The 25568-nt window shown below is 43.0% G+C and overlaps 1 protein-coding gene across 4 annotated transcripts in view; it reads left to right on the top strand.

The window, feature by feature from the left end:
• GALM (galactose mutarotase) overlaps positions 1 to 25568 on the top strand; it is a 116368-nt gene that overhangs the window by 35513 nt on the left and 55287 nt on the right. The window contains exon 1 of one of the 4 annotated variants that reach the window (XM_030311263.1): positions 24189 to 24675. The exons of the other annotated variants lie outside the window; for them this stretch is intronic. Coding sequence (XP_030167123.1) covers positions 24654 to 24675 — 22 coding nt within the window. The 5' untranslated portion in view covers positions 24189 to 24653. Of the gene's footprint in view, positions 1 to 24188; positions 24676 to 25568 lie in introns of those variants that run through there. 4 annotated transcript variants of the gene reach the window in all.

Genomic DNA, 25568 nt, shown 5'->3' with positions numbered 1-25568 from the left:
AAGCCCTTTGAACTTCATATTTGGGGAAGGAAAGAAAGAAGGAAAGGATGGAAGAAAGTCTTAAAATTCCAGGGGTAATGAAAAAGGGTACTCAGTTACCTTAGGGGATCATGCTAGACAAACTTACAAGCAAGTTTCCCTCTGCTGCTATTATAGCTCCCAGTACCCCCTCCCACTTTTCTGTTTCATATTGTTCCAAACTCTTGTTCCCAGCCAGATGTCATCTTACAAACAAATCCTCATTAAGATGATTTACTTTTCCAAGGGATACTCACATTTCAAAAAAGATTTCTAAAGGCCAAAAGGAACATAACTCTGACGTTGACATTTTAGAGCTTATAAGAGGCTGGTGGGGAACCTAGGACGTGGGGGACGGGGGGGGGGGGGGATGTATCAGCATTCCTGATTATAGTACACAGGTTAGTCACATTGACCACCTGCTTAAGGTGAATCCCAGTTCACCAAAATGCCAGAGAAAAAGAAACCTAATTATTTCTACCTTCAAATAAAGTAGGAGGGACAAGATTTAAACGGATAACATATACCTTTTCTCTTTTTTTTTTTTGAAGTGAAAGATCAAGCCACGCCTCCAAATCATATGTCATCCATTTCATTTAATACATTCAAAACATATTTAACTACGAGACAAAGGAAACTCACAAAACATTCATAGAAAAATAATAAATGACAATATCTGCCACACCTAATTGTACCCTGGTATGAGAAATAATTAATCCTTCTAATTATACATTTTATTTTTCTGTTACTTGTCAGCTCACTGAGTCTTCCTGGATCAGGAACAATACTAACTCCTACCCGCTATAGCAGATTGTTCCTTTTTATTCTCCTGACTTAAAAAAAAAAAAAATGTTGGGCATCTTAGAGAGATTCATAAATGATACAGGATTTTAAAAAAAAGTGTACAAATGAAAGACATTGAGACAAATGGCAAATGAAGGTGAGAAAACAAAGTCATGATGTAGTGAATACACAGAAGCCATTCCATGAGGATCTTTCCTGTTAATACAGGGGGATTGTATCTTTGGTTTTGAACTTCTAGCAGGCAAGCAAGAAAAAAAACCCACAAATCTAGATCAGTTAGGAAATCAAAGCCAGGTTGGAGTTCTATGCCCAGAGCCCAAGTAAACAGGGCCCAGATGTTGTTAAGTGCGGCATCATGCATTTATTTGAGCTCTTGTAGGAATCTGGTACCAAGGGCCAAGAGGCAGAATGGTAGTTGGGGGAAGACAAGCCATATTTAGGGAAGAGCAAACTGCTCACCCAACCTGGTGGCTCCTGGGGGATTCACACACCAGCTGCAGAGAGGTCCGGCCTCTGGGGGTTACAGCTGCCATTTGGCTCATCCGCATCCCACGGCAAGAACACAAATGCCCTCGAGCAACCAAGAAAAATGAAAGAAAGAAAAGCATTCATGACACGAAGGGAAGAAATAGCAGAAAGTGAAAAATGAAGTGGAAAGATTCACAGCAAATGTATGGTCAGTCGTGGCAGGGGTGAGGCCGAGATGGGAATGGGGTGACGGGTGGGGATCAAAGGTACTTCAAATTAAATACACGGAAGTACACGTGAAGGCTAAAAGCAAATATGCCCACCTGCTAACAACTCACAATTCTGGGAGGTGAGACAGCTTTGTATTTTGTATTTAGCTGTATTTTTTAAGTTTACTTATTTATTTTGAGAGAGAGAGAGTGAGTGCACGTGGGAGAGGCAAAGAGAAAGAGAGAGAGAGACAGTCCCAAGCAGACCGCCCGACACAGGGCTCAATCCCACAAACCCGAACCCGAGACCACGACCTGAGCCAAAATCAAGAGTCAGACGCTTAACCGACTGAGCCCCCCAGGCACCGCTGTATTTTTTAATTATTTAAAATCTTAAAAATAAAAATAGAGGCGATGGTAGTAGAAGGGGGTATAATGGTAAGAGTTTCCCAGAGGAGATGAGTTTTGAGGCCAAGTATAAAAAGTGGACTTGGATGGTCCCGGGGGAGAGATGCTAGAGTGAAAGACTAAGGAGCTTTCTGTTTCCAAACAGACCCTGTTTTCTAGAAGCTAATTAGGGATATAAAAGTTACCTGTGTGAAACACCTAGATGCCAATACATAGTCACACAGAGTTGAAAGTTATATCACTTATTACTGATAACAGAGAGAGCAAAAAATTACATCAGAATGAATAATTCAGAGTTTTCCCCATGACTCAACCTCACACACACCTTCTCCATTTCTTTCATCTTCCTCACTCATGCTCACCCGTACCTATTCCAATACCGAGCCACTGACTTCTTTGGAATGGTCTAAAAATAAGAGAGAGGTAGGAATGCAAACTGGTGCAGCCGCTCTGGAAAACAGTGTGGAGGTTCCTCAAAAAATTAAAAATAGATCTACCCTATGACCCGGCAATAGCACTGCTAGGAATTTACCCAAGGGACACAGGAGTGCTGATGCACAGGGACACTTGTACCCCAGTGTTTATAGCAGCACTTTTCAACAATAGCCAGATTATGGAAAGAGCCTATATGTCTATCAACTGACGAATGGATAAAGAAACTGTTGTTTATATACACAATGGAATACTACTTTGCAAAGAGAAAGAATGAAATATGGCCTTTTGTAGCAACGTGGATGGACCTTGAGAGTGATATGCTAAGTGAAATAAGTCATACAGAGAAAGACAGATACCCTATGTTTTCACTCTTATGTGGATCCTGAGAAACTTAACAGAAGACCATGGGGGAGGGGAAGGGAAAAAAAAAAAGAGAGGGAGGGAGCCAAACCATAAGAGACTCCTGAAAACTGAGAATAAACTGAGGGTTGATGGGGGGTGGGAGGGAGGAGAGGGTGGGTGATGGGTATTGAGGAGGGCACCTGTTGAGATGAGCACTGGGTGTTGTATGGAAACCAATTTGACAATAAATTTCATATTAAAAAAAATAAATAAAAATAAAAATAAGAGAGAGGAAGGGAGGGAGGGAGGGAAGAGTGGACAGGAAACTAAGAGAAGCAGAGAGAGGGAGAGGAGACCAAAGAGAGTTCAATATATGTGCAGATAACTCACTAATGGACAGGATTATCACGCATCCTAGAAAAGAAAGAAAAACCGAGTAAGTCCACAATAGATGTTCCACAATATCATCTTAGAAAGCAAGAAGTCTTAGATTTTGAGAGACAAGAGCAAAGGTTTCCCTAGAAGGATACGTGGCAAGTCTTTCAACCCTGTGATTAAAATACACCGGAACATTTTTGGCTCTGTTGGGTTGGCTATTTTCATGACTGTGTGGTTACAACAAAAATCCTCCACCTCTTGTTTCTCGATGCTGTTTATATCAACTCAAGCTCTTGCTGTCATTTTTGTGTTAGAGTCCTTTTCTTTTTGAGATCATTCATTATCTTGGTATCTTTGGGTACCGTGTATCAAGTAACAGGGTAAGCCCCAAGACACCTGGAAATAGATGCTGTTACCATAGCTGCAGAGCTCATTTCTGCTGTAAAACTGTATTTAAATTTTGTCTTTTAGAGTCTGAATGAAGTATGATTCCATTATGATACCATTGAGCACATTTTTTGTGTGAGCATTCACAAACACTCCCTCTGTGATGAAATGGTTCAGTTGCCCTTTTTTCCTCAAGTGTCGAAGACTGAGATCTGTTGCCTGGCTTAAAGCAACTGTAACGTGAGGTCCTGTAAGTCCCCTGAAGCTCCCAAAGCATTAACACCATATTGTCCATTTTCCTTGGGGACAAACCCATGTATTTTCACTATAGTTACTGTATCTTAGTCCTTACTGAGGTATGTCTCTTCCAGAGAAATTTAAAAAAGAAATTCTGATGCAGGGGCGCCTGGGTGGCTCAGTCGGTTGAGCGTCCAATTTCGGCTCAGGTCATGATCTCACAGCTCGTGAGTTCCAGCCCCGCGTCGGGCTCTGTGCTGGCAGCTCGGAGCCTGGAGCCTGCTTCGGATTCTGTGTCTCCCTCTCTCTCTGCCCCTAACCCACTGGCATTCTGTCTCTGTCTCTCTCAAAAATAAAGAAACATTAAAAAAATTTTAAAAACAAAAAAGAAATTCTGATGCAGATAAAATGAAGAAGATAAGTGAAGAAAGTGAGAACATTCAAATCGCTCTGAAACGATGATAAATTATAAGAGCTTCTAACAATCACTTGGTTCTTATGAAAAGTATTTACCATGGCAACCACTGTATCAAATTGCCCTTAATAGGTCCTGAGCCACATGCAAAGAAAAAGGAAGCAAGAGAAAAGTTGTCTCCTAGACCCTGTTTGTTCCGTTTATAGACAAGGAGGTGGCCTACAGTGACACGATGATAAAAACATAATATATGTGCACAATGCTTTCCTTGTTATCCGACACCCCACATACACTATTTCACAGAAGTGCTCATGATGCAGAATCAGTTTAATTATCTTGCTCTCCTTCCTGATGTTTCAGAAAGGACTCCCAGGCTATTTAGCTGTGAAATAAGGAGTCTTCAGCAGTTCATGCAGAGGGGTCCTTCCTCTCCTCTCTTGGAATTACTGAAATAGTGTCAAATTCTTGAGGTCCCTTCCATATCACAAGGTTCCTTCCATACTTTGATTTCCTATTATAAATGACACTATACAAGAGTCTTAAGGAAGTAATCTAATTTGTGGACAAAGATATGCAGGGCAGCCGTATAGCAACCAAGAAATTAGAGTGTGTTCTTAACTTTTTGGGGGGTCCACATTATTAGGGCAACTCTGGAGCAAGACTGCCTTGTTTTAAGTCCAGCCTATGCCACATCCAAGATATACGACCTCTTTTTCTCTCACTTTCTCATCTATAAAATTGGGATAACCATTGATACCTATGTATAGGATTATTGTAAGGTTTATTCAAGTCACTACAGGCACAGGGCACATGAACAAGTGCACATAGTACATAGTAAGTGCGATGTAAGTGTTTGCTATAACTCGCATCATCATTTATTAGTAAGCACAAACTCTGGGCCTGGCCACGAGATCCCTTGTATACATAGGCTCACTTCATCATGGCAGAAAACTTACATGGTGAGTCTTAGTAGTCTCATTTTACAAGTAGAGAGTCAGAAAAATTACACGATCTGCCAAAATCACATAAGAAGTAAATAGTGCGTAACTAATTGTATCCATAATTTAGGACTCGGCCAGTTTTTTGCCAAATTGAGGTGGAATGTTTGTGAAGAAATATCCGACTTAAGATACAGGCTACATAGTTTACAAAAAAAAACTCGCTTTGGGAGAGGACTGGAGAGTAGTTACTGTCCAGAGTAGCTGACACTGAAGTATAACATAAGACCATTGGGAGCGCTCACTGGGAGAGACACACAGTATTTACAAAGCTGTTACAGGCAGAGAAAACACGAAATGATCTCAATTACCATACCCAAGTACTAAATCACAGGAACAGCCTCAGCAAATTTACTGTTAATGTGCAGACTGCAGCCTAGATACTTCTCACATGCACAGTTCTACACAGGGTGGTCCAGGAAGCAAATGATCATTTATTATGTGATAACTGTGGACTTTCTAGAAGAGGATCACAAATATGACTCATCAGCCAAATCCGGCCCACTGCTTGTTTTTCCAAGTCTTATCAGAACACAGCCACACCTATCTGTTCATATAGTCTCTGTGGCTGTTTTGAACTGCAATGGCAGAGATGAGTAGTTGTGAAGAATACCATATGGCCCAGTAAAGCCTGAAGTATTTACTATCTGGCCCTTTATAGAAAAAATTTCCTCATCCCTGCTCTAGAGCAACGTTGGAAAGGCCAGCCTGTCTATCTATCTATCTTGTACTTATGAGGTTTTAAAATTGATATGTTTGTGTCTATGTGTGTGTATGGATATATAAACGTTTTTACAAGAGGAAAATACATCTGAATTAGAAAGAATTAGATCATTACATAGATGATCATATTTTGTAAAGAACAGTTTGTATGCCCAAGGCTTTTGTAACTATGACACTCACATGTGGGTTTTTTTTTTAATGTTTTTTTAATGTTTATTTATTTTTGAGGAAGAGAGAGACAGAGTGTGAGCAGGGGGAGGGGCAGAGAGAGAGAGAGAGACGCAGAATCCGAAGCAGGCTCCAGGCTCTGAGCTGTCAGCACACAGCCTGACACAGGGCTGGAACTGTGAGGTTGAGACCTAAGCCAAAGTTGGACGCTTAACCGACTGAGCCACCCAAGTGCCCCACACGTGTTTTATAAGGAGAAAGTCTGGGAGGAGACCGTGAGCTCTGTCCTGAATAGGACAAGTATACAATGGCGGTTTCACATCCAAGCTTCTAATAAGAATACTTATTAGGAGGCAGGTGGAGATAGAAGTCTGATGCCCGGAAGACAGGACAAGATCAGAGGTGTCGACTTGGGGAGTCATCAGTCAAAAGGTGCACTTTCGAGTTTATAAAGATTTAGAAAGCATATGAAAGAAAAAGAAAAAGAAAAAGAAAAAGAAAAAGTACCTTTTGACCCAGCATGTCACTACCACTTCTAGGTATAAATATTAGAGAAGCCGTCACAAGACAATATGTGTGTATCCAAATGCAAGCAGCAAGATTCACCCATCCCCGGGAACGGGGATAAATGATTTGGACATACAATTTGTGCTAACCTGCACAGCTCTAGTGAAATGGGATCACTTGAATTACATGTCACAACATGAACCAATCTCACAAATACAGAGTTGAGTCAGAAATCAGGTTGAAGAAGACTATTTAAAACATATAGCATGAATGGAGGTGCCCCAAACATGCACTTTGGCATGGGGCCATCGGTACAAATCAATATTTAGCTGAAGACAAAGACAAATGTCAACATCCAAGAATGGCTTCCGGGGCACAAGAATGAATCTGAAATTATAATTAGAATATTGCTATTTTATCATTAATTTTAGTAGCAATTACATCCTAGCACATAAAGAATCATTTCTGTAGTGCCGTCAGGTGATATCATGCTCCTGCGGCCACTGTTGTACTATGTGTGATGTTGAAAAAAAATTTTTATGTTTATTTTTAAGAGAGAGAGAGACAGAGTGCAAGCAGGAGAGGGGCGGAAAGAGAGGGAGACACAGACTCCGAAACAGGCTCCAGGCTCTGAGCTGTCAGCACAGAGCCCGACGTGGGGCTCAAACTCCTGAGCTGTGAGATCATGACCTGAGCCAAAGTCAGACACTTAGCCGACTGAGACACCCAGGCGCCCCTACTATGTGTGATGTTTAACAGACACATTTTCATCTGAGCTCAGAACAGCAAGCTATTCTGAGATCATCTAATTTTTCTCTAATACTTTTTCCTTCATATTTTGAATTCTGTGTGCTGTCTGAATCAAAATGACTTATTATAAATATTGTGCATGATTTTGGAGTTTTCCCTCTTGGTGAAATTTTGAGATGGCAAGATTGACATTCTCCTTTAAATTTATCCTCATTAAAAAAATACTCCCAATGACCCTTCTTAACCAATCCGTGATCGAAATGGAATTTTAAAGCTAAAAATTAAATAGAGTTCTTAAAGATTGTTTTAGTTAATGTTTTGGATACTAGTATATAAACAGTTGTACAATTATGAAAATTATGATATAGCCTAATCTCTATTATTCTGACTTGTATTATTATTTTTATGCGGATTTCCCTTTATTGACATGATAAAAATCTATTGTTCTTCCTAAAATTGTCTGGCAAATGTACTGAATACTTGTATTAGCTGCCCACTTTCCTACTTCACTGTTAAAAAGTTCTTACTTTTTTATATATAATTAACAGCTCTTATAATCATCAATTATTGCAGCATATTCTTCTTGCAACAATAAATACATATTTAAAAAATAAATAAATACAGGGCACCTGGGTGACTCAGTTGGTTAAACAACTGACTTCGGCTCAGGTCATGATCTCGCGGTTCGTGAGTTCGAGTCCCGTGTCGGGCTCTGTGCTGACAGCTCAGAGCCTGGAGCCTGCTTCGGATTCTGTGTCTCTCTCTCTCTCTCTCTCTCTCTGCCCCTCCACTGCTCATGCTCTGTGTCTCTCTGTCTCTCAATAATAAATAAACGTTAAAAAAATTTTTTTTAAATAAAAAATAAAAAAATAAATAAATACATACGTATTTTCACTTCAACCACTGATAGAAGTTCAACATACAAAAACTTACAGAAGGAAGCCTGTGGCTCAGTTGCTTAAGTGCCCAGCTCTTGATTTCAGGTTTGTGGGAGCAAGCCCCAATTTGGGCTCTGCACTGACAGCATGGAGCCTGCTTGGGATTCTTTCTCTTCCTGTCTCCCTCTCTCTCTGCCCCTCTCCTCGACTCATGCCCCCACGTGCACACACTCTCTGTCTCAAAAGAAATAAACTTAAAAAAAAAAAAAAAAGGATTCCATTCCTAGGACAGCCAAAACTATAATTGTCTCAGTTTCATGATGTGGGGATTAGCATCAACAGCTCTATTTGGGGCCTTTTGTCTTGTTTTAAACAAAGTTTACATGGTTATGTACCACAATTATAAAGACACATCCTAAAGTTTTTTTCCTGTGGGGAAAAATAGGGAATGCACTAGGGAAAAGATATACAGAAGGTCCAATTTTATTTGTCACACTTTATTTCTTAAGCAAATAGTTGAAATTTAAGTATTTATTATATTATTCTCTGCCCTTTTTTTACGTGCTTCAAAAATTTAATAACAAAAGAATAAAAATAGCAGAGAATAAAAGCAATGCTTATTAAGAAGCCCATGCATCTAGAAACTGGAAATATTTCTCATTTACAAACTTGTTAAATTGGAATAAAGATTTTAAAATAGGGAGTTATCTTTTCTTCAGAGATGAAATTACTGGTTTTTAAAGCACCCACTTAGCAGTTGGCTTATTTAAATCTCAGAAAATAAGATAAAATAAGCATAAAGCTAATGTAGCCATATACCATTTTTAGTGGCAAACTGGTACAAAATGTCTTTCTGCTATAATGATGGTAATAAAGGGTAAAAAATAAAATAAAATAAAATAAAATAAAATAAAATAAAATAAAATAAAATAAAATAAAATAAGAGGAAACGAAACTAGGTAGTTTGATTGTGTTTGAAACCAAAGGAACAACATTCAAATCCGCGGTCCTCTGGGGTAAGATCTCTGCTTTAAGTGACATGTAACCCCATATCAAAAGCTGGCTCATGGAAATGTTCCCCCCACTTCTGTTGCACAGATTTTCTCTTTTCAGTATTACCTGGCACAAATTTTCTGGTTTTCTCCACAGCTCCTCAAACCTCTGATCAGAAAGCCCTGACCCCAGGAAGTGCCTGGGTGGCTCAGTTGTTTCGGCATCCGACTTCAGCTCAGGTCCTGATCTCACCATTTTTTGAGTTCAAGACCCGTGTCGGGCTCTGTGCTGACAGCTCAGAGCCTGGAGCCCGCTTCAGATTCTGTGTCTCCCTCTCTCTCTGCTCCTCCCCGACTCTCACTCTGTCTCTTTCTCTCTCTTTCCAAAATAAATAAACATTAAAAATTAAAAAAAAAAAAAAAAGGGGGGGGTACTGGGTGGTCTGGTGGGTTAAACATCCGACTCTTGATTTCGGCTCAGGTCATGAGCTCACAGTTCATGGGATCAAGCCTCTCATCAGGCTCCATGGTGACAGTGTGGATCCTGCTTGGGATTCTCTCTCCCTCTCTCTCTGTCCCTCCCCCACTTGCATGTGTGCGTGCGTGCTCTCTCTCTCTCTCTCTCTCAAAAATAAATAAACATTTTAAAAAATTTAAAAGAAAGAAAAAAAGAAAGCCCTGACCCTGGAACCCCTAGGTGATGGTGGTTTGCCTGTGCTAACTACCTGCCTCATTTCCTGTTTTCTCTCACATCTAGCTAGATACAACAGGTACCAAGCAGAGCAAGATACGAGACGGTTAGAGGGAATGCTGCACACAAGAATGAAAGCAATTACTCTTGAGTCTTAGGTGCATTTGCTTGTTTTCATTTCAGTAGATAAACGATATCATCTCTTGCATTTAAAGTGGGCCAGGCTGCACCCATTCCAGGAGAGAAGAAACGGCACCTGCCTCCAGTTATCGAAATCAATTAGCAGCTTGTTGGACTTCTTCAGGCCTTGGGGGAGGGGGAGGGTTGGGGTTTGGTTTTTTTTTTTTTGTTTTTGTTTTTTATGTCCGGGAGAGTGAGGGTGAGTGGGGGAGGGGCAAAGGGAGGGAGAGAGAGAGAGAGAGAGAGAGAGAGAGAATGAATCTCAAGCAGGCCACACACTCAGCGCAAAGCTCTCAGAGCTCAGTCCCACAACCCTGGGATCATGACCTGGGTCAAAATCAAGAGTTGGTCGCTCAACCAACTGAGCCACCCAGGCACCCCTGCATTTTTTTTTAAGTTTGTTTATTTACTTTGAGAGAGATAGAGAGCACAAGTGGGGGAGGGGCAGAGAGAAGAGGGGACAGAGGATCCAAAGCGGGCTCTGTGCTGACAGCAGAGAGCCAGATGTGGGGCTCAAACTCACGAACCGTGAGATCATGACCTGAGCCAAAACCAAGAGTCAGACGGTTATCCGACTGAGCCATCCAGGCGCCCCACCCCTGTATTCTTTAATTAAAGCCTTCCCACTAGTGAGATTTTGAATTTGAATTTTGAGTTTGTAACTTTATATCTACTCTATGTCTTTAAAAATCTCAATTACCGTAAGAAAGTTTGGAATATAAAACAGACAAGATTTAGAAAACAGCATGATCTATCATACAAAATGAGGAAAGGGATGAAGGGCTTAGAAATTCTGCTTTCACCGAGATACTGAATCATTTCCTTCACAAAAAACTCTACCACCGCAGATGAATTGCCTTTCATGATATGTTTAAGCCTATGTAACTACCCGGAAGCTCATGTTTACAATGCTTTCTACTGACTTTCTAGCAGAAAAAATCACCCTTTAATATTTTTTTAATTGTTAATTTATTTTTGAGAGAGACGGTCAGGGGAGGGGCAGAGAGAGAGGGGGCAGAGGATCCCAAGTGGGGTCTACGCAGACAGCAGAGAGCGCGATGTGGAGTTCGAACTCACGAACTCCAAGATCATGACTCGAGCGCAAGTCGGACGCTTAACCAACTAAGTCACCCAGGCACCCCCAGAAAATCATCCTTTTAAACACTTGTTCTCAGAGAGTGAAATAATGCTTGCCTAGTCCTGGAGGGTTGTGGGTAGGGGTAAGAGTGAGTGCTAGGGGGCGGGGGTTTAGTTTGGGGATAATGAAAACGTTCCAACCTTAGATTTGGGCGGTGGCTGCACAGGTGTGAATATACACCATACACACCAGAGATTTTGGGTCCAATATATCCTAACCTTCCACCCCGCTCTCCCTCCACTTCCCAACATGATCCTTACTTACAATTTATCTCATGAATACTGTAGCCCCATGCCAGACGCTAGAATTAGCCCCAAAGCCATTCACAGGGTCCTCCTCTTCGCTTGCCTTTTCCTACTACAAGACGTTAGAAAGCAAAATACCCGATTTTGCATTTTTGCTGTAAGGAGCGGACAGGTGGTTCAGTTCTGGCCAATACAATGCAGATAGAACTCTCTTACCTAAGGTTTCCAGGAACGTTTCCCTTTCCAGATTCAACTGGCGGAGCTCCTTTCATCCCTGCGGCCTTTCCCTCTTCTTCCTGCCTAGAAAGCAAACAGGAGGCCTGGAGGTGGAACAGCCAGTTGGGGACACGGAGTGACAAGCATGAGGATAAAAGCCCATAAGCCAAGGCAGGTGGGGTGGAAAGACTGAAAGAGCCTTGGTCCTTGTCAGCATTTCTCTTGTACCAGTGCTGGACTGATCAGTTTGGGACTTCTCATTTTATGAGAAAAAGGACTGTTGCTTGCTATTGCAAACAGGTATCGTGTGACTTGCAACCAAAAGCACTTCTGACCAGCCAATTGTGAGACTTTCCTATTTAAAAATTATGTAAATATGCCAGTGTCAACATGGTTTTTTCTTTAAATGTTTATTTTTGAGAGAGAGAGTGCACAGGAGAGGGGCAAAGAGAGAAGGAGACAGAGAATCTGAAGTGGGTTCTGTGCTGACAGCTGAGAGCCCGATGTGGGGCTTGAATTCACGGACTGTGAGATCATGACCTGAGCCGAAGTCGGATGCTTAACTGACTGAGCCACCCAGGCGCCCTGAAGTGGTTTTCTTTTAATGGCCAGGTGATACTTCTTATACACAGAAAAAAACATTTATAATTAATTGGGGTACAAATTATTTTATAATTTATTGAACAATCACGTTTTGCTTAAACCTTAAGGTTTAATTTAAAATATTTTATCTTCTGGGGCACCTGGGTAGCTCAGTCGTTTAAGCATCCAACTTCGGCCCAGGTCATGATCTCAGTTCATGAGCTCAGGCCTCGTATCAGGCTCTATGCTGACAGCTCAGAGCCTGGAGACTGCTTCGGATTCTGTGTCCCCCTCTCTCTCCGCCCCTCCCCTACTCCCACTCTGTGTCTCTCTCTCTCTCTTTCAAAAATAAATAAAATTTAAAAAAATAATAAAATAAAATATTTTACCTTCTAGTACGTGCCATACTAGAGATCTGTGCACAGATGAAGAAAAGAACATTTCACAGAGAACCATTTCAACGAGGCCCTAAAGAATGAAGAGAAAAGAAAGTTCCAGTCTGACAGAATACACACACCCAGAGGCATGAAAGATCATGGTGTGCTAGATGGGTGTGTGAGGCTGGAGAAGGGGAGATGATGTTACCAAGCAGATTGAGACCAAATCCTTTAGAGCCCTGTGTGCCAGACTACATCTCTTCAACTTTATCCTGCAGAATATAGAAGGTCTTAGAGGTTTTGAAGTCAGGGAGTGATAGGATCGTGTGGGTGTTTTAGAAAGAAAAAGAGATTGGGGGCCGTAGGTAGGGAGGCTACCTGGAGACTACTTCAGAAAGGATTAGGAACCGAATAAAGGAAAGACCCCCTGAAGAGTCTGCGGTGGACCCCCAGGGCAGGGATCCAATGGAGGAAAAAGCAGAGGCTGAGGGTCCACAGAGGTAGCTGAGGGGAGGCAAAGTCTGGAAGGGAGAGGGGGGGTCAGTGTTCCCAGGAGGCATTGCTGAGGGTGTAAAGGGCCACCTGTCAACGGCTGGAGGCTGCAGCTTAGGAACCAGCACAGCAAGTAGCAAACAGGTGGACAAGGCAGCAGAGGAGGCAAAGGGCCCCCAGCCTGAGATGGTGGCTTTTCCTGCTGTGACAGACTCCTAAGCCGCACCCCTCCCTCTTCTCCTTACACCTGCTTACCATGTTAGGAAAAGAAGCCGGCAAAGGGGAGGTTATCTGAAGTTACAGTAGTAATAGGTATGTTACAATATTAACATACCTATTAAATTAGTTAAGCAAGGAGGCCACTGAGGTGGCCCTAATTGAATGGCAGCCTCTGCAAGTGAACCAAAATCTAAGCCTATAAATGTCTCCAGGTTAGGAAACTGAAACATAAGGACGGCCAATCACAGCCAACTGGCTTTCGACTATAGCCAATCAATAAATCCCCTACTTCGCTTCCACCTGTTCTCCGGGAAAGTCTTGCTCCTAACCGCCTCCAGTTTGGGGCTGCCCATCCGAGTAGATTTTTACTCAAATAAGCTCTTGAAATTTTTAATATGCCTCAAGTCTATCTTCTAGTCCACCCAAAGCCACCCAATTATCAGCATCAGCATGCTTTTTTTTTAAATTTTTTTTAATGTTTATTTTTGCGAGAGACAGACACAGAGTGCGAGCTAGGGAGGGACAGAGAGAGGGAGACACAGAATCTGAAGCAGGCTCCAGGCTCTGCTCTACCAGCACAGAGCCCGGCACGGGGCTCAAACCAAGGAAACGCAAGATCATGACCTATGCTGAAATTGGACGCTTAAGTGACTGAGCCACCCAGGTGCCCCACCATGCTTTAAATCAAATTAGACATTTAGCTAATCACCACCACCAACAACAACTAACCACGTAGACAGGAGACCCAGAGAAACCCGGAGCAATTATGGACAAAATAATGGGAAAATCCATCTTCTATGCAAAACGCAGTAGTAACACAAGTTAAATTATGCAGGTCTGGTACAGAAGCACCAAGAAAGCAGAGTCAAACATACCCACGTTGGCAAATTATATCCAGGGCTATCCATGGGTGGCACTGAATCTGGGGGACATCAGCAATCTGGTCACCAGAGGTAACTCTTGGCCCCAGCTCTCTGCCCCCATCTGTGCTCATCAAATGGCCCTCGATTATTAATTCATTGTCACCAGTTCTTTAATACTAGAGACTGGTCCTGGAAAAGGAAACCCCTCCTGCCTTAAAGAAATAGAATGGGCTTAGGGCGCCTGGGTGGCTCAGTCTTGATTTCAGTTCAGGTCATGATGTCATGGTTTGTGGGTTCGAGCCCTGCATTGGACTCTGCACTGACAGTGCAGAGCCTGCTTGGGATTGCACCTCCGTGGAAGGAGCACACAGTCCAGCGGGGTGCACGTATTTCCTCCAAGCTCCCATGCCGGCCCCACAACACAGTGCAGGGGTATTGGCCAAGCCGTTCACTCGATGATTCATCCCTGACCCTCTTCCCATCACCTGGTGCACTTCCCTCTGACCTGCTCTTAAAGTTCTGGCTGCTGTTTAAAAAAAAAAAAAAAGAAAAGAAAAAAAAAATTAATGTTTATTTATTTTTGAGAGAGAGAGAGCGCAAGAGAGAGACAGAGCATGAGTGGGGGAGGGGCAGAGAGAGAGGGAGACACAGAATTCAAAGCAGACTCCATCCAGGCTCTGAGCTGTAGCACAGAGCCCGACGTGGGGCTCGAACCCACAAACTATGAGATCATGACCTGAGCTGAAGTTGGACGCTTAACCGACCGAGCCACCCAGGTGCCCCTCTGGCTGCCGATTTTTATATTCCTTCTCCTATTTGTTTCCCCCCTGTTCCTATTGGATTTGACCTTGGCCAACTCCTAAAGCCTAGGGTGACACCTTTCATATTTAGCCTGTCTGCCTCTACACCAACCCTGTAGAGAAGAGCTGCTTTCCCAGCAGGCCTAATGCAGCCTTCCACCCATGGGACCGTCCAGGGCACACTCTTCATGTCAGAGAGGCCCAAGCTAGGATTAACCATGTTATAATCAGCATGAGATATATGTAGACTCCGGTAATTTCTAGAACCGTTGGCTGGGCTCTGCCCTAAGGATTCAAGTGCAGCACACAAAGAAACAAACACAACAAACAAAACAGTAAAACCCCAGGAAACATTCAGCAGGAATGGTGATTGCCCAGGAAGGCTCTGAGAAAGTAGCTGCTTCAGTTAGTCGCAAGTATGGGCTGAAGGTTTCCCACGTGGTGGGGCAGAGCCGCCCTATCAGCGCTGCCCTTTCCACAGCAGTAATTGTAGGGTGACTGACACCGTGTACTGTACTGCCATGACTCTAGCTCGCAACCAAGCCACCCCTGCTCCACACGTTCCCTTTTCATTACTCACCATTTTGACCTAGAGGGTGGAGCTAGGCAGGCCTTATTTGAATACCCACCATGCCTCCTCAGCCATAGTCTTCCCCGAGGCTCCATTTTCTCAACAGTGAGATAACAAGGATTATTACCTCTCCAGCAGACAGACTCGCATGCACATCCGCCTGACACACAGCAGGCACTGCCCAGTGTTAATTCTGATTCCTTTTTCTGAATTTCTGATTCTAACCTGAGGCAGAATCTCCGGGATCCTGAAGATTGGCCTCACCTAGGGGTCCTCTGTACTCAGCTGTAATTCTTCCTTGTCCTTAGTCGGGGGAAGATTGTAACCTGAGGGCAGACTTGGGGCTCTTCCCTCAGCATGATTGGAGGAGAGGGAGAGGACTCAAGGGAACCCTCGCTCCATGATTCTCAAATTCCAGTGAGCATAGAATTATTTAGGGAGTTTATTAAAAATACAGATACCCAGGAGGTCCCTTCCTCAGTGACTGAGAGTCACTGAGCCACTGAGAGTCAGACCCAGGACTCTATATTTTTAATAAGGTCCCCAGAATATGCTAATGTGTTTCCTCCTCCTTGACCTGGTTACTCCCTGAAGACAGAGTGGGTGGTAGGGCCCACTTGGGGGCTGTGGGATAATAAAAAAGACTTGAAAAAAAAATACTTGGTCTTTGTCTCCAGTTCCTGGCACAAAGACCAAGGACTCTCTCTTAAGTGAGAAGAGTGTCTTAAGTGATGAGTGTTTTATGCTGATAAGACAATCCCTTGTGGTAGGAGGCTAGAAAGCTTCAGGGCGAGAACTGGTCACAAGAAAAACCAACCAAGTAATTAGAGGGTTAGAATTATCAGCCCCACCCATCGACCTCCTGGGAGGGGAGAAAGGTAGAAATTGAGTTCAATCATCAATGGCCAGAGATTTAATCAACCATACCTACCTACTGAAACCATGATAAAAACCCTAAAGGGGAGGTTCATTGAGCCCCCAGGTTGGTGAACACATTCATGGACTTGGTTGATGGCACAGCAGGAAAGAACATGGAAGTTCTGTGCCAACCCCCAGCCCCCACCCCTACCCCCTAGAATTTGTCCTATGCATTTCCTCTGCTTGGTTGTTCCTGAATTATAAGGAACTTTAGAATGAACTGGTAAACCTAAGTAAAGTGTTTTCCTGAATTCTGTGGGTCATTCTAGCACATTATCAAATCTGAAGGGAGCTCACAAAAACTCCCACATTTGTAGTCAGGCTTGAAGAAGTATGGGTAGCCTGGGTACACATTTACGACTGGTGTGTGACATGGAGGCAGTCCTATGGGTCTGAGCCCTTTGACTCATGAGATCTGACCCAAACTCTAAGTGAATGGTGTCAGAATTGAGTTGAATTGTTGGGCACCCAATTGGTGTCATAGAATTAGTTGGTATATGTAAAAACATGACACATTAAGTGTCAGAAAAAACCACACAGGGGCCCTGTCACATTTCATCTTCTGACTTCACCTGGCCCTTGTACAACCACACTTCTTTATAGAATGTGGTTAAGCCCAGAAAAAATGGCCAATTCTGTTGCAATTCTCTGACCTAAATTCAGCGTGAGCCTTTTGAAGGCGAATAGAAGGGAGGCTTAAATTTTCCCTGTTCACACCTACTCTAAGGAGGGCCGAATTTCCCTCCAGGCTTCCGACCTGCCCATTGTAATCCACAACACAGACAGTGGACAATTTCCAACAGGCCAGGGAAGAAAAGTCTCACTCTAGAACAGGGTGCGAGTCCATTTTCTGGAATCATTTTATGTACTCACTGACCACCTTGATTCTGGCTGGACACCACTATGATGTGCCCCTTGACCTTTTGAGCCAGGTTCACATGTCTGCCAGACCCCTCCCATCTAGCTAGATTCTTTGCCCTAGTTCCTCTTGGCTATTTATCAGTCATCAAGCCTTTCCTATGCCCCCAAATTTCAACAATCAACTCTCTCAGCCATTTCCACCAGAATATGCCCCCAGGAGTCCAGGTGAAGGCTTTGCTGATAAGCTTTCCTATCCTGGCCTCATGTGTGAGGTCTCAGCTGCACTGCTGTTCCAGCATTTGCCATTAGGATCTTTCTCCTCCCTTCCTTGCCTTGTCTTCCCTCTCCTCCTAGAGAAGCCTTACTCTTTTATCAGTCAATGCCACCCATCTTGGTGTACCTCCTAGACATACCTGAAACCATTCAGAGGGCCCTCATTCTTCATCTTTTTTTTTTTTTTTTTAAATATGTGGTAAATTTTGACGAGACTTCTTCTACTAAGACCCTGTTAGGACAAAGTTACCTGGTCAGTGATTGTCTTGCCCACATGCAGGGAGGGAGTCATGGTCAATTTGGTAAAAGGTGGCACAAAATTGAGGGACATGACAGAGGCCCTATGTGCTAAAGTCCAAGTGGAATGAACTAGCTAAGTGCTTCTACTTGGAGCAGAGGCTCAAGTCTTCCATGAAAGAGAGCTCCCCAGGAACTAGAGGGCTATACCACAGAGCCACCATTAACTAGTGGAGAGTACCTGCCAGCTTCAAGGTCATCCCCAGGGACCTCAGCTGGGTTCTACTTGGTGTAGTGCCCCAGTCACTTGTTCCCAGGAAATTCTTCCTGTGACTACACTGGGTCAACACTGACTCCTGAAAACCCTCCCTCCAACTTTGGCTCAGAGTCCTGTTTCAAGATACAAAGAGCCCATGTACTGTGGCTGACTAACTTCGGCTTCTCCACGTCTTCCAGGGGAGCCAGTTCTGGGAGGGCTAGGGGAAATCCTATGTGGCTTGAGCTCTTCCTCCATTGAAAAACTCATCACCATCACAACAGATCACACCCTGCACCACCCACCCTCTGGACACGAACCTCTCCACGCAGAGTTATTTCAGACCTCGTCACTTTGATCCTTGGAATTTTAGCTCCACGCTCACACAGGCACCATCATCTGGACTAATATCCCTGTCTTCTTCCAGATCCCTGGAAATCCTCTGACTCCTTTGTGTTCTCACCTTGGGCAGTACCTGAAGTGTACCTGACACCTGTAGTCCCATCCTGCGTGTGTGCTCACAGCTGTCTGGCTAACACACGTCCAAACCACAGGCTCAAGATTTTCACTGTGTGCAAAGAATGGGAGGCACAAAGTGACCTTTAGCAACCCTACAAGGTCCCTGGAAAATATTTATTGAAATATTATCAACTTTTAGTAAAGAATGTGCTAGACTGCTCCAATATCTTCTCCTTTATACTACATTAACAGAACCCTTAGAAAACAAGATTATACATTTCCCAACTTACCCTGAAGTCTGATATGATTAAGTGAATAACTTCTGGCCAGTGTAATATAAGGGGAAGTAACGTATGGAAATTTCAGGATGTATCCTCGAAGGGGATACAAGAGGCCTGCCTCTTCTCCAACATTCCCTGTCCTCACCTCCTCTCCTCCATCCTGTTGCTCTAAATGTGGACATGGAGGCATACCTCCTTGGCTAAGCGGACTTCAGGCCACACCTTTCAGATAGTGAAGCAACAAGCTGTAGGGAACTTATGTGCCAGATGACCACGTTGAGCAGAACTGCCATACTAACCCTGGACCACCTGTTGAGAGAAGCAATCCACCAAGGCCTTGAGCATCCCTGAACACCCTTTTTGAGGATGCTAAGAATGCAAGGCCCTGACCACTCTTTAGACAACCATTTCTTGGGGTTGAGTTTCCAGTGAGCAGATTCATCTTCTCCCAGACAAAGAGCAGGCTTGCTTACCACTCACTATAAAAGTGGTAGAGCCCAGTTGTAATGCAAACCCACTGTATGTGTCATGCCCAGCTTGGTTCCTCCTTGTAACCTCCATGGGTCTTGGAGGGCATAGGGAACCAGCACCAGCAGGATACACATGCTGCTTGCTATGCGGTGAGTGATGAAATCCTTTGTCTCAGACCCAGGAATCTGTGTCTTCTGTCAGCCTTCACGAAACAGTAATTTATCAATTTGCAAGTAGGGTACGATCCCAGATCCTGACATCCCTACCTCTGGACTGTTTTTAGGGGAAAAAATCAACTTGTATCTCTCTTGAGCCACTGTTATTTTGGATCTCTGTTATAGGCAGCCAAACCTAATTCTAACAAATCAAAGAGTAACTTTTCAAAGTTCTAATTTGGCAAAACAAAAAAAGTGCTTATTACACCTTTGGAGAAATTTATCTTTCAAGCTGAGCCAAATGTGATCATTGAAAAGCAAGAAATTATAAAAAGAAGAAGTATATGTTACTTGGGACCTCTCGAACAAGTGTCATAGAAGAATGAAGATCACACTATGACTGGTTAGCAGATACTGAAGGCAGTGAATCAAAGGTTACTTAATCAGGTTGGCAAATTCACAAGAGCAAATTCTCCACATTTATTCGAGCAAGATAATTTGTAGATGTTTTAGGTGCTTGAATGTTACTTTCTGCCAAGAATTATATTCGGCCATGCTTTTTCGATGTAAGATTCCATATTATGAGGAATGGAGTCCAGATGAACTCGGAGAGCAATTCCCTGATCCGCCTTGTTCTCAGACAAGGCAGGGGTGAATCTGCTTCAGGCTAGGCTGAATTCGAGTTAACATTCTTTCTCGAATGTTGGCAGCTCTTGTCCTTTGAAAAACAGCAGGGTAATTGAAGATGTTGAGAAAGGTTCAAGCAAGCTTGCGTCACTACCACATTAGTTAGGAGACCAAGGCCAACAAAGATAAAACAAGAATAGAAGCAAGGATGTGGCAACACCTGCTACCGAGCGACTGACAGAATGCTGAAAGCTCTTTGTGAGACGCAGGTACTTTGATGTGTCAAATATTCTAAATGCTTGAACTCTCTACAAGAATTCCCAGTGCATTTATTTCTTATTTTTGATTTCTAACACATTCACAATTCTCTAATGAAATTACCCATTACTCTTTTTGGTGGGCAAATCTTGTTTTAGCCTGGTCAGCATCCATTCTCACTTTGGGAATAGCATCTAGATTGTCCCTTGGATAATCACCCCTCCCCACGCCCCAGTCCATAGTGTTGCGTGAGGCTGACTCAACCACACCAAGCACCAGGCAATTGGTTCAGAAGGGCACAGGACTGGGTGAGACTCAACACTGGGACTTTTGTTGATACTGTGGGGAATGTGAAGCTTGCTTTGTCTTGAGACTGCTATTGTAAGATAATGTAAGTCTGGAGGTGCTAGAAATCATAGGTAGAAAGAACAGTCTGAAAATAGGGCAAACACAGTGGAAAACCGAACAAGAGGAAGAGAAAAACCAAGTTCTGTTGACGTAGTTTTAGCCCAGATCCAGCCATGCCTGAAGGGAGATTCGTCCACAGACTTTTCACTATGTTAGCCAATAATTTCCCTATTTTGCCTAAGCCAAATTTGAGCTGATTTATAACTTGTGGAATTAAAAGAGTTCTGACTCTTGAAAGTATTGTTGTCACAAGGGACAACTAGAAGTGTTTATCCAGTCTATATAAAACTAAGGAATGTGCTCAGGCCAGTTGTGGCTTTAGAATTTCTATAAATAGGTGCCACAATCAAGTCAAAGGGAATGTATGAGGGACTTGTTTTGAAGCTGCTTTACATGAAATTGATTAAACATCTATTATTCATATCAAAATGGGGGGAAGGGCAGAGAAAAGAGAGCCCCCTCCAAGCCACTCCCTTGGCAATAACATTCACTCAAACTAAGGAAAGATCAGTCAATAGGGTTTCCAGAGCACTATGGGGGTCTAATACATATCTGGCTATCAATGCTTACCTGAGGCAGGATGATATAGTGGAAAGTGCTGTGGATTAAAATCCTAGCTCTATAACCCCCCAGGCTAAATGACCCTGGACTAATGACTTAAATTCAGGGAGATCTAGTTTACTTTGCAAGGTTTATTATTTGATGTAAATGACATATTTGCATCCTTCTGCACTGCTTTTTTCTTCCTTAACATTATAATTATGACATTCATGCCTGAGGACCTATGGAGTATCTAGTGCATTTATTTTCCTGTTACGTCACATTGCATTACACGCGTATACCAAAATTGTTTTATCCATGTTTCAATTGATGGACTTTAGGTTGATTCCAAATTTTGATTCTTACACATAATACTGCTATAAATATTCTTACGTCCATATGCAAAACATCATCCAGGGTATATTCCAAGAAATGGAGTTGCTGGGTCATGGGCTGTTTCTGAGTTTTGTGTAAACAGACTTGATTACATATTGACAAGTTGTCCTCCAAAGTGGTTTTTATCAATTGAGACTTCTACCAGCTGTGTATGAGAGATGCTTCCCATCCTTTCCAGCATTCAAACACTCAATCAACAGATATTTTTTAGCAATCCACTGCTCTGTTCTAGCTACTAGGATATAGCAGTGAAAGTTCTCACTCTCGTGGAGCTTCCATTTTCTTGGCAGAAGACATAATAACAAATCAACAAATGACAACATAATAGAGCTGGAGGTGATGGGTGCCTCGTTTCCAGAGTGTATGGCTGCCAAGGATTAGCTCTTCTCCTTGGACCCTTCTGTACTTACAGTAAGTAATCACAATGCCGTCTTGAGCCCATTGTGACCTAATTCCAGAAACTAATTTTTTAAACTTGTAATTACCATAAAAATTAGGAGATGAGCATTTTGCCCTGGCGTAATGTGTTCAAATTTGCAGGCTGCTTTGGACTCCAGGTTCCCCATTGACCACAATACCAGGCAGCATATAAGGAAGTGGTTAAGTGCTCCTATCTCTGCAGTCAAACTGCCCAGGATCAAATCTTGATTTCCTGACTTACTAACCATGTGACCTTGAACAAGTTGCTTAACCTTGGTAAGTCTCAGTTTCTGTATCAGATAATGGTGCCTGACTCATAGGAGTGCTTATCATGGTGCCCAGTTCATTCTTAGCACTTTATATTTACTAGTAATAATTAATAATAATTGGATGGGCCATTCATGTGATATTATTCCCATTTTATAGTTGAGGAAACTGAAGTTCAGAGTGGTTGAACAAATTGCCTGACCAGTAAGTTCTGATGACTTTCGGACCCAGTTTTTCTGATATCAGAGCCAATTCTCCACTACAGCATCGTAAATATGAATGTATCATGTATTCATTCAACAGTTATTTACTGAGCATCTAAAATTGCCAGTTCCTGTGCTTGCTTCTAGGAAATTCTAAAATAATCCCAGTATGACTGAACATCTCTGGGCAACCCTTAAATTACAACTACTTCGAGGCCGATCCCAGTGCTTTGTTTCACCCAGCATTGACTGGTAATGAACTCTGGAGATTTTGTTGCAGGTTTTATGGAAGACAGAGATGAGCATTATATCATATTAAGGTGTAAGCTCCTGGAAGGCAAGGATCATGTTTTACTTATCAATGTACAGCCAGCGCTTAGCACAGTGCCTGGCGCATACTCCTCGAATATTTGACGAATGAGCACGTCATACAGCAAAATTTAATCCATCTTTCTCAACAGCTTCTCACCTGCACCCATAATGCCTTCCCCAGCAGCTGCTCCAAAATTATTGATGAAATCGAGTTGACCTGAACTATGAAGAATTCTGCCTCTTGTCAACTTGAAGAGGTTCTTCCAGGTTTCCCTGGCTCCCAGATTTCTTCTGAAACCTAGTGTTGTTTCCGTCACAAAAAATTTGTGAGTCAAAATATGGAGTTTGGGAGCCAAACGTTGAGTAAACAATAACAACAAAATGTGCTCCTGGGCAGATAATGAACCATCTAAGATATTGCATAGTTGAGCACCCAATGAAGCAAATTGACAATAAATGCCATTCGAGTTCAGAGCAATGAGAAAGAGAACAGGAAGATGGTAACTTATCAACAGAAGAGAATCTATTCTGGGTCTCCTTATAGACAAACTGTGAGATATCATGAGTTGGTTTTATTATTACAGCTCAGAGAGTTAGGCATCTTGTCAACAGCTTAAAGCTTTGGAGCCGTCTCCATGGGCCCCAGATCTGACAGATCCCAGGAATAGTACACATGCAGTGTCTTTGTAGAATGAGAAGGTGGAGTCCAGGGTCTAAGGGCTCAGATCTCCTCATTCCTGGCTCCCCACACACTCAGCTTTGGGGACTAACTTCCAGTAGAGAAGAGAAACTGACCTCATTTTTTACCTGTCTACCCTGAGTCCTCAGGTTGAAAGAAAAGGTACCCACTTTAAGCAACTTCTCTTTTTGGTTTGTTGGTTTTGGTTTTGTTTTGTTTATTTATTGGAGAGAGACAGAGAGAGTGTGAGCAGGGAAGGTGCAGAGAGAGGGGGAGAATCCCAAGCCAGATCCCTGCTGTCAGCGCCGAGCAGAGCCACAAGACTGTGAGATCATGACCCTCGCGGAAGAGTCAGACACTTAAGCAGCTGAGCCACCCAGGCGCCGCTTTAAGTAACGTCTCTTGACATCAATGTCACAATTCCTTCTCTCTTTACCTCATGACCTCACCCCCAGTTCTCATCCCCAAAATAAAAAGAAATACTTCCTCAAATTTGAGGATCTTTCATTTTCAAAGGCACTATCTGGCTTCTGACCCAATCCAACCTTGGAGATGGAGAATATTTCCTTCCCTTAAGGGTGCTTCTTCCTCCGTTCTTTTTAAGTGCACAAATATTCCTTTATATATATTACCTTATTTTTTTAAGTAGGCTCCACACCCAACGTGGGGCTTGAACTCACAACCCTGACATCAAGAGCTGCATGCTCTACTGACAGAGCCAGCCAGGTGCCCCAAGTGCACAAATATTCCTTTAGAGCATCACTGTGGGACTCGGAGAATAGAATATTTTGGTAAGAAAAGTCAAGGTTCAAGCCTGACGGCTGACCTAGCACAAGGTAGTCCTATTTATGACAATATGTTCAGCCCTTAAAAGTGAAAGGAAAATGAAATGAAATGTACTCCTTACATCTTTGAGAGACATCATGGTATGTTTCATTTTCCACCAAGCCTAGCTACAACATCTCCCCTAGTGACACTTGGCTTTGGCCGTTCAAATGTATTCATCTCTTTCTGTGACAACATGAGCTTGGCAGAACATTGAGAACTGGAGGCTGAGAAAAGAAAATGCCGTCTTCCTGCCCACAGAAGAAGAGGTTCTGAGACATCCGTGCTAACACAGCATTGCCGAAAGGGCTTGTATATGAATCAGCCGCAAATGTTAGGTGGGTTGATGAGGATTGCAGAGTTTATGAGAATTTCTGATGAAGCAGCACGCAAGAGTGCTATCGGTTATTGTGTGAGTGTGGCGCAGGCTGTAATTTGACTTGTTTGGGTCTTTTTGTTATCATGCGTGACGCCTCACTAAAGCCTGTTTGTTGCAAGCTCTCTTTTTCCTTTGCTACCACAGTTCCCCTGCTTCGTGAATGAGAATTGAGGCTTGTGGCAAGAATGCTAAGTATTCCTTCAAACGACAGACAGAAAGGGCTGAGAGGCAGTTATGTTTTATTAGCATCTGATTCCAGGAACACAACCCCAGTTCTCCTAATTTCCTAATCAGAGATGCATTTTGGCACCCACCGCAGACCAGTTGGAACCCCTCTGAAGTACCTAGAAACCGAACCAAAAGCAGTGTCAAGCCCAGAGGAGTATGAAGGCCATCAAGTAAAACACTTCCGGCTTCCAGCATCCTCTCTCTTCCTGGGCCCAGTACTGTCTAGAGTTGACACATTTCGCAAAGAAGTACACAGGCTCCTATATTTCATCTGGCAATCCTATTAAGGCCTTTAGGAGCTCTATCTTAGTCTTATGCCATCAGAGTCTATTTGGAGGGAAAAAAATCTAAGATTAGTCACCCAACCGTTGAGCAGTACTTCTCAAAGTCTGGTCCCAGGTAATCTGCATTAGAATCACCCAGGAAACCTGCGAAAAAGACAGATTCTGGAGTCTTGCCCTAGACTCACAGAATCTGAAATTCCAGGGATGGGCGTGGAAATATATATTCTTGAAAAATCTCACACCATTCTGAGGCACTCGAAAGGATGACAGTTATTTAATGGTCTGCTTGCCTTTTCCTCTCCCGTCGGTACCTACTTATAACCTTTTTCTGCTTGTGGAA

This window comes from Lynx canadensis, chromosome A3 (assembly GCF_007474595.2).
Source record: "Lynx canadensis isolate LIC74 chromosome A3, mLynCan4.pri.v2, whole genome shotgun sequence".
NCBI classification, from domain to species: Eukaryota; Metazoa; Chordata; class Mammalia; order Carnivora; family Felidae; genus Lynx; species Lynx canadensis.
The sequence above is the reverse complement of the archived record's forward strand: the minus strand, read 5'-3'. Positions and strand labels throughout refer to the sequence as shown.